The 14044-nt window shown below is 35.7% G+C and overlaps 1 protein-coding gene across 2 annotated transcripts in view; it reads left to right on the plus strand.

The window, feature by feature from the left end:
- PRRC1 (proline rich coiled-coil 1) overlaps nucleotides 1-13788 on the plus strand; it is a 28059-nt gene extending 14271 nt beyond the window's left edge. For both annotated transcript variants that reach the window (XM_036309514.1, XM_036309515.1), the window contains exons 6-9: nucleotides 1259-1422; nucleotides 3935-4038; nucleotides 6153-6255; nucleotides 10803-13788. In XM_036309514.1, the coding sequence (XP_036165407.1) occupies nucleotides 1259-1422; nucleotides 3935-4038; nucleotides 6153-6255; nucleotides 10803-11012 (581 nt within the window). In that variant the 3' untranslated portion in view covers nucleotides 11013-13788. The remainder of the gene's footprint in view (nucleotides 1-1258; nucleotides 1423-3934; nucleotides 4039-6152; nucleotides 6256-10802) is intronic.
- Nucleotides 13789-14044: the final 256 nt, after the last annotated feature.

Raw genomic sequence — 14044 nt, forward strand, 5'->3', positions numbered from 1 at the left:
CAGTAGCAAAGTATGCTGTGCTGAGAACCAGGCCTTTGAATTCAGTGTATCACGAAATGTTAGCTCAAGATCTTAAAAGTAATTAGGCACATTTGATTAAATTACTCTAAATAGTACACAGGCTTTTAAAATAATTGCAATATCAAAATTTTTAAATTCATATTGCTTTTAGCCTTTTTAAATTTCAGGTTTTATAAAAGTTGGCATTTCATTTTTTTTAATATATACTTGCATTATTTGTATTAGGTCAGTAATAGATGTAAATATCCATTTATTTGTGGTATGTTTTTTTTCAGTGATGGGGATGTATAATAAAACTTCATCTCCCATATTTTAAACTATTTTCTAGATAAAAAGCATATTTCATGGTAGTCCTTTTTTAGTGCAGAACTTCTCTGCAAGTCTTTGACAGGTTACATCAGTAATAGTCATTTTCTATAAATAGTGTCCCAAATATGTGACTTATATTTCACAAGTCAGATATTTAATTCCTATGATTGCTGAAGGATTGGCAACTGTGGCATCCATGTGGTGTTAGAATTTTGTGTATGACAGATATGTCTCTAGTAATTAACAGTAGAAAAACCATTTTGATTTACAGCCTTTAAAATGCAATAAATGTGTCTATCTAAAATTTAATCAGAAAATGAAACTTGGCTAAATTAGTAGAGCAATATAATAGAAAATCTGTTTTCATAGTGGCCCTAACATCATTTCTCAAATAGATATCTATGGAACAGGAGCTATTATTAGATGCTAAAAAAGTGTTCCATGAACAGATTAAGCATGGAAGTACTGGGTTTTAGTCATGATTTTTAATTGTTGGATTTCTCAGAATCTTTATGCTAATGTACCTTATAAATTTCCAAGAAAGAAATATGGCGTGCAGCATCTCCCTAGCTGTTTGACTGTGTCACGCTGTCATCAGGGAGAGCTACTAATATGTTCTGGAACAGTAGTTCATAGAATACAGAACAGTATGGTGCTGTATTTGTGGCAGATATGATAATCAGAACCATTAGAAGGTATGTGCCATCTTCTGTTTGCAAATAGATTCCCTTAGATAATGCATTAGTTCTCATTTTTAAAACTAAGGAAAATTTGGTAGTTCTGGGCTAAGCTCTTGTTGGAATAAAATGCCTATCTTGCATTGTTCTGTGAGCTTAGTAATATGCAAATGAAATGTCAACTTATGGTAGTAATTGTGAGAATTTGATTATTTTAATTTGGAATTGAAATTTTCTGCTGTTGTTTGTAGAATCTGGAGGTGAACTGGATATTGTCGTGACCTCAAATAAAGAAGTAAAAGTTGCTGCTGTCCGAGATGCCTTCCAGGAGGTCTTTGGCTTAGCTGTGGTTATGGGGGAAGCTGTTCAGTCCAATATTGCCCCACAACCAGTGGGCTATGCAGCTGGATTAAAAGTAAGTAATAGAAGGAAGACCTTCTGGGTATAGAAACTGGCAGTAATCTCTTCATAATTCTGGTAATAATCCTGTGGTCTGTATGGAGCTAAGTGGTTTTTACATAATGAAATGATCAGCTTGGTTTTAATTGGACAACTCTGTAGTGTTATGAAGATATAGTGGACTTTTAAAGAAACCTAAGATGGGTTTTTAATTGGGGGAGTAAACATGCAGAGAGCACAAAAAGAAAATGAGTCCTAAAAGAGATATTCTTAACCCAGTGTTAACATTCAAATCAATTACTAAAGAGATAATAACCCTCAAATCCCATAAGCTTTTTATTACTATCACTATTAATAATACTTTACACTTAATGAGTATGTATTTCTTCAGGGTTAGGAGCCTCTAATTACAGCATTTTTGCCAACCAATTAATAAATAACTTTGTTTTATGTCTGCTATGTTTAAATACACCGTAATGTATATATTTTATTCATTAACATTAAACTCTCATAGTTAACAGCGCTAAATTCATAACTCTTAGTGTAAGTCCTTAGAGTACAGGGTAAGCTCTAGGGTCTTTGGGTATCTTACTTTAGTACTGAGATAATTCAATGTGGCCTCTATACCACCTAATTTTTGATCCCCTGTACTTTTAGAAAATAAAGGTAAAACCCCATTCTCAGGATATTGGTAGGGAATGATATTAAAATTTCTATAATTATGACTCCAAAGGATGCCACATTTAATTAATGTGGTCAGAGGATAAGAGAGGTGAATATAACTCCCTCTTCATTTTCTCGTCTGGATTCCGTAAACAAAAAAAAAAGAATTAGACTTGTCTGCCTAGCTCATTTCTATATCTCTAGTAGGTGCTAATTAATTTCAGTGAAATATTTTATGACCCTTACGAAGTATAAAGTCCAGTGCTGTAGGATACGAAGAAATGAACAGTTTCTGTTCCCTGGAAGTATAAAATCTAGGAATATTTTGTTATAGTGTATAGCTGAGATATCACCTTCAAAGAGTTAGGGGTGAGTCTCTAAACATACCCCTAATCCATTAATAGTTTTTACTGAATTAACATTTATTTCAACTTTATAATTAAAATTCAGCCATAACTACCTCTTGGGAGGAGTGAATTAGGTAAATTGATGATATCCAGTATAAAGAACTAAGTTTATCTTATTCATTACATTTTTCCCCAAAAAATTACTTAGATTCTGAACATTAGCGATACAGGCCCTCAGAAGCTCTTTCTTTTGTTCAGTTTTTCATGTAGTTGAGTTCTTACTACAGGCCTATTAGGTTAGACACTGTGCTATATACTAGAGATATAAGAGTTAAGAGTAAGCAAAAATACACAGTCTTGATTTAATGTAAGTATCTTTTCATCCTTCATCTTTATAAGTTAATATCTTTACTCATTCTCATCTAGTTTTCATTTTTCTGTTCTTTATTTCAGTTATCTCCGAAATAAATTTCAGTTGTCTCTAGAAGTATCTTAGCTTTCTCAGTTTTCACTTGAATAGGAATTGATCCCTTAATCTCATTCACTATTAAGCTCTGCTGTCTAAAATAAAAATAGGTATTTAACTATGGCTAATTTTATTTAGAAATAACTTATCTTGCTTTTTGAACACATTACTCATGATCACTGTTTATGAAGTGATTCAGATAAAAATAGTAAACAGCAACCTTGTTTTCATTAGTCCAGTTTTTAGTTTTCTGTAAAAAGATTATTTAATTCATGATCTTGATTTATCTGCATAGTGTTTCTAGCCCCTCAATTTTGTTTCATTAATGGTGATAATATTCCTGAATAAAACTTAAAACTGTCACCTTAAAGTTATCTTTAAAGAGAATCAGAAGAATAAACATTTACTATTGATATGATTGCCTACTTAGAAAATTTGTGAGAATCAACTAAAAATCTGGGATGGGCCTTAATCGGTTTGGCTCAGTGGATAGAGCGTCGGCCTGCAGACTGAAGGGTCCCGGGTTCGATTCCGGTCAAGGGCATGTACCTTGGTTGCAGGCACAACCCTGGTGGGGAGTGTGCAGGAGGCAGCTGATCAATGTTTCTCTCTCATCAATGTTTCTAATTCTCTCTCCCTCTCCCTCTCCCTTCCTCTCCGTAAAAAATCAATAAAATATATTTAAAAAAAAAAATAAAATCTGGGATGGATAAAAAATTTTTATTCAGTAGGAGGGCTCCTTGCCAGGTTAACATTAAAAAACACAGTTTTCTTATATTAGTAATAACCATTTAGAACACAGAATATATAAATAATTCATTTTACAGTAGCAACCAAAACAATAACGCAAATTGGAATAATTTGGAAGGCATACTCCAAACCGAGTACTGAGAGGAACATGATTGTACTTTTTCACCTTTTGTCTTCTGTATTGTGTGAATGAGTAGATGTGTGTGTGTATAAATGTATGCATGTATTGCTTGTATAATCATAAATTAGTATATTTAGTAATGAATAATTTGAAATGGTTTCTAATCTACCCTGTTATTCAGGGTGCCCAGGAACGGATAGATACCTTGCGTCGAACTGGAGTGATCCATGAGAAACAGATTGCTGTGTCAGTAGAAAACTTTATTGCAGAATTGCTTCCTGACAAGTAAGAGGCTTTTTTTTTTTTTTTTCCTTGTAATGAGAACTCTTAACACATTGCATACCGCATAGAAATCTCTAAGACATACGCCAGGGACCGCGTGTTTTTGGGCAAACTGCACGTTATTTAAATCATAACTACAGATCATAATGCACTTTAGGTGTTGTTTTTCAATAATTATAACATTTTTACTTACAAAAACAAACAATTAAACAATTAATGTTCCTAGTACTTTTTTAACGTATGGTACTGCGTAGAACATTTTCCTCTATGAAGAGGGACCAAACAAAATTTACATAAGTATCTAGATTCGCTCCTTTTTCCATGGGTGGCACCAACTCTTCAGGCTCTCGTAGGAAATTTTTTCTTTCCACTCGCTGGAATACACGTAGGTTCATGCTGCTTCGTATCACCTGACAATCTTTTGGGTGTACAAAGGCACGTGGGGCCATGTGTTCGGAACGTAGGTTCAAGCTTACAACCACAGCCGTTGGCTATGATTGTGCTGGGAGGGCCCTGCCCTCCAGCTGGGACTTGCACGTGGCAATGAGAGGACCCTGTCCTTTCATTAGCCCGAGGCTTGAACCTGGCCAAAACACTGTAACTGCGCCCCACAGTGGACAAGACAGTGTGTTGACATCTAAGGTCCATAACAGATGGCGCGCGAAACACGAGAACACTCCTGAGCAGTACGAAATGTGTTAAGATCTTTCTTAGTAGCTTTTAAATATACAATACAGTATTATTCATTGTAGTCACCACGTTGTACATTATATTCCCATGACTTATTTTATAACTTGAAGTTTGTACCTTTTGATCCCCTTCACCCAGCCTCTGGCAAGCACCAATCTGCTCGTTATATGTCGTGTTCTGTGTTTTAAATTTGTTTTTAGATTCCATATATGTCAAATTATACAATATTTGTCTTTCTCTTAGTTCCCTTAGCATAGTGCTCTCAGTGTCTATGTGCCTTGTCATAATGGCAAGATGTCCCTTTTTATGGCTGAATTATATTCCAGTGTCTGTGTACACATTTTCTTTATCCATTCATCCTTCAGTGGACACTTACATTGCTTCCATACCTGGACTCTTTTAAATAATGTTGCAGTGAACATAGGGGTACGTATATCTTTTAGTGTTTTATAAATACTCTGAAATAGATTGCTGGATCATATGATACTATTTTTCATTTTTTGGGACACCTACATACTGTTTTCCATAGTGGCTGTACCAATTTACATTCCTACCAACAGTTTGTAAGTGTTCCACCTTTTTGATAATAGCCATTTCAACAGGTGTGAGATGATACTACATATGGTTTGGGTTTGCATTTTCTGGATGATTAGTGATGATAGAGCATCTCGTGGTTTTGATTCTGGTTAATGAAAATGCTGGTGGTGGTACAGTTGACTTCACTTAAGTCAACTTACAAGTGTCTTTTAATGGAAAAAGTTTTCATTGTGAAGGATTTATCAGGAATGAGGAAAGGATTTGTTATTCCCTCTGAGCTTATTTTTTAATTTACTAATAAGTTTTCCAGTTGGCTATATAAAAAAAATTTTCCTTATTTTTTCAAGTGACAAAAATATTATGCATGACAAACTATTTGAACTTGATCAGTAGAGATTGCCGTTTTTCTTTCTCCCTGGGGCAGGGAGTGAGGTGAAGTTGAAAGATTAGTAGGAAGAAGAGGGGGAGGAGAACTGAAAGTTTCCTCAGCCAACAGCGCTAATAGTGAAAGAAACGGAAGCGGTTTGGTGGGTATGATAGGTGTTGCAGTTTTAGATTTATTGAGCTGAAAGGGATATCTGGGTGGACATGTTTAGGAGCATGATAGTATTTTAGAGAACAAAGATGTCCTTGGAGTTCTTCTAACGTGTATCACTAGCACCACAGTGAATACACAAGAACTTTCCATGATAAGTCATTTTCAGTTATTTTTTTTTATTATTCCTCCTCTTGGAATTAAGCCAAGGGAATTTTATATATTTTTATGGGTTGTTTTCTTGAAAATTGATTAGAAAAACATTTCCTTTTTGAAATCCGTTAATATTTTATCAAAATGATATTACATATACCTTTTATTTAGCACATAACTTGAAACTCATATTCTGTTGCAGATGGTTTGATATTGGCTGTTTGATAGTGGAAGATCCTGTCCATGGCATTCACCTAGAAACATTTACACAAGCTACACCAGTGCCTTTGGAATTCGTACAACAGGTTAGTTTTTTCCATTTTCATTATGCTCCAGGGAAGCTTTCAATATTCTTTCAAAATAAAAATGTGGGCAGATTTTTTGTTGGAAATAGCCTCCTAGCTTTTTTTCCTTCTGTTTTAGTACCTCCTTACTTTTGTTTTCCAACTGTCTTTAAAAAGGTAATATAGTTAATCACTATTTTCCTCACCCTAAGATGAAAAGAGATTTACCTCTTCTGGTTTTATGTTCACCTTTCCTTTATTTTCCCTTTGTCTTGATCTTCCTCTTTGGTGGTAAGTAGGAACCTTAGTGAAAGCCATATGTCTTTACCTATTCACATTGTTTCTATACTGAGGCATAAATGTTTAATGATTCTGATTCTTTCTACATTTTTGTTACTTTTTTTTTCTTGAACAAAATGGAATATAAGTGCTTATTTACATTGGAATCTTCGTACTTGTAAATGGCATTTTTGTTGACTTTTTTTACAATAAATTTTATTGATTTTTTACAGAGAGGGATAGAGAGTTAGAAACATTGATAAGAGAGAAACATCGATCAGCTGCCTCCTGCACACTCCCCACTGGGTATGTGCCTGCAACCAAGGTACATGCCCTTGACCGGAATCGAACCTGGGCCCCTTGATTCCGTAAGCCGATGCTCTATCCACTGAGCCAAACTGGTTAGGGCAGTTGACTTTTTTCTATCACATTTGTACTCATGCACATTGTCATCTCAAAACTTTATTGGATTCTCTCCCAAGAAAATACATGTATGCACTCACATATAAATTGGGCAGATGTGTGCTTAGAATCCCTGAAAGCAACTTGTGGCTCTCTAGGTTTACAGCTTAGATGGGGACTAAGAATTGATGCTTGGAATTTTGAAGTTATTGAACCTTTTATTTATACCGTAATTTATTTTCAGAAGTACAAGAAAGCATTTTTGTAGATGTTTACAAGATTGTAAGCAAATATTATGCCTATTGTTATACCAATAAATTAGAAAAATTGGACAAAATGGTCGATTTAGTAATTAGGTTGAACCATATGGAATTGCTGTCTAAAAAAGTCAAATATTGGCAGTTTCATATGATTCAACCTTAATCACCTCAATGAAGCTTTCCAAAGTCATCTCATTAACCTAATACATCTTTATAGCTCTTAACACTTAGGAAATTACAAGAGTTTTGGGAGCTCTGCCAAAAATTGGGATGAAGACTAACTATGTATTTCTTATAGTGAAACAGTCAAACGATACAGGCACATTAAGCTCCCATTCAGTTATTAATAACTTCTAGTCTTTCATATATGAAAATGTCTCCCAGAGTGGGGCCACTCAGGTTTGCAGGTTTCTATTTGATCTATTCAGGTTCCCAAAGCAAAGGCGATGCCAGCAATATAGGGCTTCCCCCTTGCAGGCACCTGGTACAAGCATGCCTCATAGATAGTGCAGGTTAGGTTTCAGACCACCACAATGTTTTCTGGTGCATATAAAAGTAATGTTTACACAATACTGTAGTCTAATAAGTGCAATAATATCAGTATGTCTATAAAAAACAGTGCACATACCTTAATTTAAAAGTGCTCACCGCCAAAACCGGTTTGTCTCAGTGGATAGAGCGTCGGCCTGCAGACTAAAAGGTCCCGGGTTCGATTCCGATCAAGGGCATGTACCTGGGTTGCGGGCACATCCCCAGTAGGAGGTGTGCAGGAGGCAGCTGATCAATGTTTCTAACTCTCTTTCTCTCTCCCTTCCTCTCTGTAAAAAAATCAATAAAATATATTTTAAAAATAATAAAAATAAAAGTGCTCACCATTATCTGAGCCTGTTGGAAAAATGGTGCCGATAGACTTGCTTGATGCAGGATTGCCACAGACCTTAAATTTGTAAAAAAACAAACGATATCTGTAAAGCAGGAAGTGAAGTGAAATAAAACAAGGCATGCATGTATAATGAAGCTAAGAGACAGTATCATCTCTTGCATTGAGCCTTTTGAGTTGTTAATGTAATATTCGATTTCCCTCATTACATAAACCATTTATTCATTCTCTTACCCATAGCAACTATTTTTCCTTCTCTCCGTTTATACCCAAACTTTTCTACCTTTGGAAAGGACATTAGGTTTGGCCACTGTGCTGGTCCATAGAGCAGGCAGCAATCCAAGTCTAGCAAGTGTATTTCCCTCAGCCCATATGGGCATCCTTTTAACAGGCTAGGTTCCCATTGCCCTCCTGCCTGACCATAGGGCCAGGCCACTGCCTGTAAATCAGTAAAAACTGAAACATAGGGGATTTTACCACTGTTCAATTTTTCCATCACTATTAGGAAAACAGCATGCACTTCAGCGCACCCTGCTGATTTGTTTTCACTTTAAGTCAGAGTGGTGGCTTTCCAAATGGGATGTTGTCCATTCACCTTGGAACTGCCATTTGTAAACCAAGGAATCTTTCACTTGAGAGCTGTTCAGAGGGCACTGTCCATGCAGCAGTTGGTTCCAGCAGCTCCTCGGGTGTCTCCAGAATTGGTCCCACAAGCAAAGAGACTCCCTGCTTGCATCTCCTCCTCGCATTCCCACGGCAGCATGATCCTGTGTAAACCACTTGCATAATATTGTAGGGGAATAGAACTATGAAAGCTCATTGTTCCGGTCACTGCCATCTCTTTAGGGCATTTCTTCAGCAGCAGCAGCAGTGTTCAGTCCTTCAGTCAAGAATGTCTAATAACAAGGTAGCAAATGCCCTGCAATTGGAAATTCTCTGATCCAAAGTCCCAGTAGTCATTGCTGGGAGGCACTCACAGGTTTTTGCCCCTACCATCACTCCAGCTTCTATCCTACGCTGTGTGGGCTGAGGCAGTTGTACTGATTCCCATATAGCATGTCTGATTCCCATATAACTGCTTGAAGGGCAGATGTACATGCCTCTGTTTTACAATACTAGGTAGACGAAACATTCCCCAGTGAAGTACAGTGTCCATCCCCAAAGTAGTCAGGAAAGGAAACACAGTGACTTCATGTAAAGCCCATTCACATACACCAATTCAGCTACAAACTTGCATGGTAATTCCATCAGCTCTTATGCTTCTAACTGTAGTCTCTGTTAGGACTTTATCAACAGGGTTTGGTTTTATAATACTAGGTAAGGAAAGTGTTCTCTAGCAGCCATAATATCTGTTCCCATAAAGCATCCAGGTAGAGGGACACAACTTATTTACGTATACCTGCTTAAACATTGAGCTTTCATAATTGTATCAACCTTTACATTTATATTATTTCAATCTATTATAGCACTCGTCAGGGGAGTCTTGGAAACCTCTTCACCCCATGACCATTTTATTCACTATTGTGACAAAAGGCTCTGCAGTGATAAATATTAGAAACTTTGTCATTATAAGGGTGCCTCAGGGGTCAGCAAAAAAGTAGCCTGCAGCCAAATCTGGCATACCTGCCTGTTTTTGTAAAATTTTATTGGAACACACTCCTGCCCATTTATTTACATGTTGTTATGGCTGCTTTTGTACTGCAGTAGAATTGACTAGTTACAGTGGAAACCATCCCGCCCACAAAGCTTAGACTGCTTACTGTCTGGCCCTTTTCAGAAAAAGTTTGCTGACCATTGCAGGAGGATAATTTTTATTTTATTTTTAGGAATACATATTGGGGGAAAAACATACAATGCTCAAAGAACAAAGCATCAAAACTGTATAAACTAATATCAAAACTTAGGATATATTGCCAAGTAAAAATAAACTTCATCTAGTATGATCCATATGTTTACATATGCACACATGTACACTTTAACATTATATATATTAATAGAAAACAAAACGCAACAAGCTGTTACGTGGTTAATTCTGAAGAGTGATACTGAAAGAGTGTCATTTGCTTTTTACTTTGCCTTTTTTCTATTGTCATTGTTTACTTTTTTTTTTGTCATGAGCTTCAAATCTAAGATACCAAAGCATGTGCCTTCCTTTTATTCCTGCTATTCAGCTCTCTCTGTTCCTTTTTTATCTGTCCTAAGAGTTTAATTCTGTGCTTCCTTACTGTTGGAATTTGAATGATGTAATGATGCTATCCTGGACTGCATATTATTTTATAGGTATTAACTTATTCACATGAAAATAAAGTTTCTGGGGGTACTCTACAAATTAATTGAACTATCCTTTTCTGAATGGATTAAAGCCTAATATGCATGCAGTTTCCTTCTTTCTGGTAGGAACTTCATAACTGTAAAGAGATACGATATTTCTACTTTAGTACTAATTTTATTATGAACCTGAAGTGACACCGAATGTAGAAGTAGAGCTTAGGCCCTCTGACACTGAGCTGTTAGATATAGTCATTAGACTTAAGACCTTGATTATATTTTAAACAAATTAGCTGTGTGCAATATCGTGTTGATTCTTTCATAGCTTTGGAACTTCATACAGTTGGCAGCATTAGCTGTTTCTCAGGTTCTATCATCAGTATTAAGAGCAACCTGAGAGACTTTGAAATGTCACTTACAGCTATTTCCAATGATTTTTAAATTGTATTATAAATAATATACATTTCATTTTTCTATAGGCTCAAAGTCTAACTCCCCAGGACTACAACCTGAGGTGGTCAGGCCTCTTGGTGACAGTAGGCGAAGTCCTGGAAAAGAGTTTAGCAAATGTCAGCCGGACTGATTGGCACCTGGCTTTCACTGGCATGTCACGTCGACAGATGATCTACAGTGCAGCCAAAGCAATAGCGGGCATGTATAAACAGCGCCTGCCCCCCAGGACCGTGTGAGAAACCTACCTAGATCCTGAGACATCCCCACCTTGAGCTTGGTGGTGAAGAAGACATTTACTTTCTGAACTTGGATAGCGTCAGTGATCCAGGAGTTTTGGTAATTTTCCTGTAGGCTGCAGTTTTTCTTTCCCTTTAAGAAGCCATGGTGTCATGTCAGCAAATGAAAGGAAACAGATCGTTTTTATGATCATTTAATTACCTGTACTATAGTTCTCAAATATATAACTATTTTTATAGGACAATTTGATACCAGATTTAGAGTACAAATTCATGTGTTAAGAAATGTAACTTGATATGTACTTGATTATTTTGTTTTTCATAACATGGTTAATGACATACTCGTTGAATATTCTTTAAAAGCATTGTTTCTTTTAATTCAAGATTAATCTCTGTCATTCTTTGAAGGTTTTTTTGTGTGTGCACATGATCTCAGGTCTGATACTGAGCGTCTGCTCAACAATTTACCCTAAAACACCTACCTGTAGAGAGATGGTGCACATTTTGTTTGCATAGTTTTAACATGGGCCAAAACAACAGAATGGATCATTTTCTCTTTGGTTATCATGTACACACATAGTGTGAATAATTCTATATTTTTCTTTTTAAATAACTTCTGGCATCTTACAGATTTATACTCTGATCATTAGGGTAATACATTTTACTTTTTGACTGTTATGTGACAACTAAATGGCAAATGATTTGAGTATTTTTTAAATCAGAAGCATTTATTTTCTTAATACTGCTATTCAGTATTTCCTAGTAAATTCTGACAACAGCCATTATTTCTGATTCCATTCATATTTTTCCATTATAATGGAGAAATTTTGGGAGGGAATTACTTTGTTGTTAATGGGATTGTATGCTTCTTAATTAAGGTTACTTCTAAGTTTGCCTGAAACACTACTTTTCCAACTTGCTACATTCTGCCTTTACTTTTAATGGAACTTTTCAAAGAAACTTTTATATGCAATCTGGTTTATTTAGTCCATTATGTTGGTACTTAGTGAAAGTTTCTTTTTCTCCCAAATATATTTACCGTTTTTGTGTTTTATATAAATCAAAATTAAATAGTTTGTCTTACACTTTTAAACTCTATATATGCAATTTTAAATAACACTTGAGGTAGTTTCTTATATAAATGTAATTTATTTACTCTTCTATGCAGTTTTTAGAGATAAAAGAATTAGCACAATCTTATAAAGGGTGTTAAAGCTCTTATCCTGCACTGTCATTACACGTAAGGTTTGCTTTGTATTTTTGCAGTTTTTTACCTGGGGCTGAATGAATAAGTATTCAGTGAAATTCAAGCTGTCATTCAAAGTAATGAGAGAAAAGAGATGAAACCAGTTGTGGCATAATAGGGACAGAATACTTTTTTCCTCTGTTTTCTCCATCTTTCATGAATAAGAGAAGCCTTTCTCTACCATTTGTATTTGTCCTTTATTTTCAAAAGATCCCTTTTCTAATAGTATTTTATCATGGCATGGCCTGATGACTAATTATGATTATGGATAAAGGAAAGTATTCCTACTTAAAATACTTTCGCTACTTCCCTTCTATTACTGGGAAATTTTACAGATCCTAAAAGTAACTCATTACCTCTCTCACACCACAGCAGCGTTAGCAAGGCAGTCTGCTAGTGTTGGTGTTTTGGTGCTCACCATCGATTTAAGACCATGGTCCTTTTACCCACCATCCAACTTCCCTCTGTTCTTTCCTCTTTCTGCTCATCTCCTTCCAACTCCCACACTAGCATTTCTTAGATTCGGACTGGGAGCTGTTGGCTTTTTTCCTCCCTCAAGCTTCTTAGGAAAGAAAACTTGTCTTCCACACAGTCCTTCACTGCTATTGTTTTGGTCGAGTTTGTGATTTATTTATTTTTCCTGAAGTGCTCCAGTAACTACTTACTGAATTTTATAAGCTTATACATGTCTTCGTTTTAATTAGTGTGAAAGAGAACAGGTAAAAATGCAGGAAGAGTAATTTAACATCAACCTCAGTTGACAGAGGTACTCAGATTATTCAATTCAAGATCTTCCTGTTACTAAGTTTGTCCAGCAACCCTGGACCTAGAACTGTGCCACAGACTTATGGAGTTGGAAAGCTTTAGGCAATACTAGTGGTTTTCTCTTCTGATCTCTTATCATTATTACTTCCCCACTCTTTGGTCCTCTTTCTCTCAAGGAGTAATGAAGAAATTGAGATGAATGAATTTATACAAAATGGTAGCAGAAAGTAAGCAGATAAGAGTACAGATGAACATGTATTATGTACATCTATTAAAAATTATGCAAATTAGTGACATACTCAGGGTCAACTAAATTACTTTAATACGTTGTTGGATTTATTTTATTCCTTGGCTAGAAAAAATTCTTAACAGGAATTTATGTTCTGTGAAGCCAAACTTCCTATGTTCTAGAATAGTGGTTCTCAACCTTCCTAATGCCGCAACCCTTTAATACAGTTCCTCATGTTGTGACCCCCAACCATAAAATTATTTTTGTTGCTACTTCATAACTGTAATTTTGCTACTGTTATGAATTGTAATGTAAATATCTGACATGCTATATGTGTTTTCCGATGGTCGCGACCTACAGGTTGAGAACCGCTGTTCTAGAAGATATTGAGTTATGCGTAAATTATTAAGAAACTTAGATTTTTACTCCCAGAATATGGTTTTTAAGGTACTATGCAGGATGATGTATTGGGTTATATCAATTTTGTAAGTATGTAAATATGACAAATAAATAATACCTCTACTTATTTCCCAGAAGTGTACAGTGATTTTTTAAAATGCTTATGCATATTAATATTAGAAGGGCCCATATTCCCTTTTTTGTCTAAACTGGCAACTGGCTACCAAGAATTCCTATCGAAAAGCAACTTCAAGCACCATCTTTCAACATTCAGATATATCAGAGTTGTTAACTTTACGTTCACAGAACTCAGAATATTTAGGAAGAAGATGAACTGGAGATAGAGTTAATAGGCCTGTGTTCATGAAAAGACCTGCATTTAATTTATCCTTG

Source organism: Myotis myotis, unplaced genomic scaffold (genome assembly GCF_014108235.1).
Source record: "Myotis myotis isolate mMyoMyo1 unplaced genomic scaffold, mMyoMyo1.p scaffold_m19_p_5, whole genome shotgun sequence".
In the NCBI taxonomy this organism is placed as follows: domain Eukaryota; kingdom Metazoa; phylum Chordata; class Mammalia; order Chiroptera; family Vespertilionidae; genus Myotis; species Myotis myotis.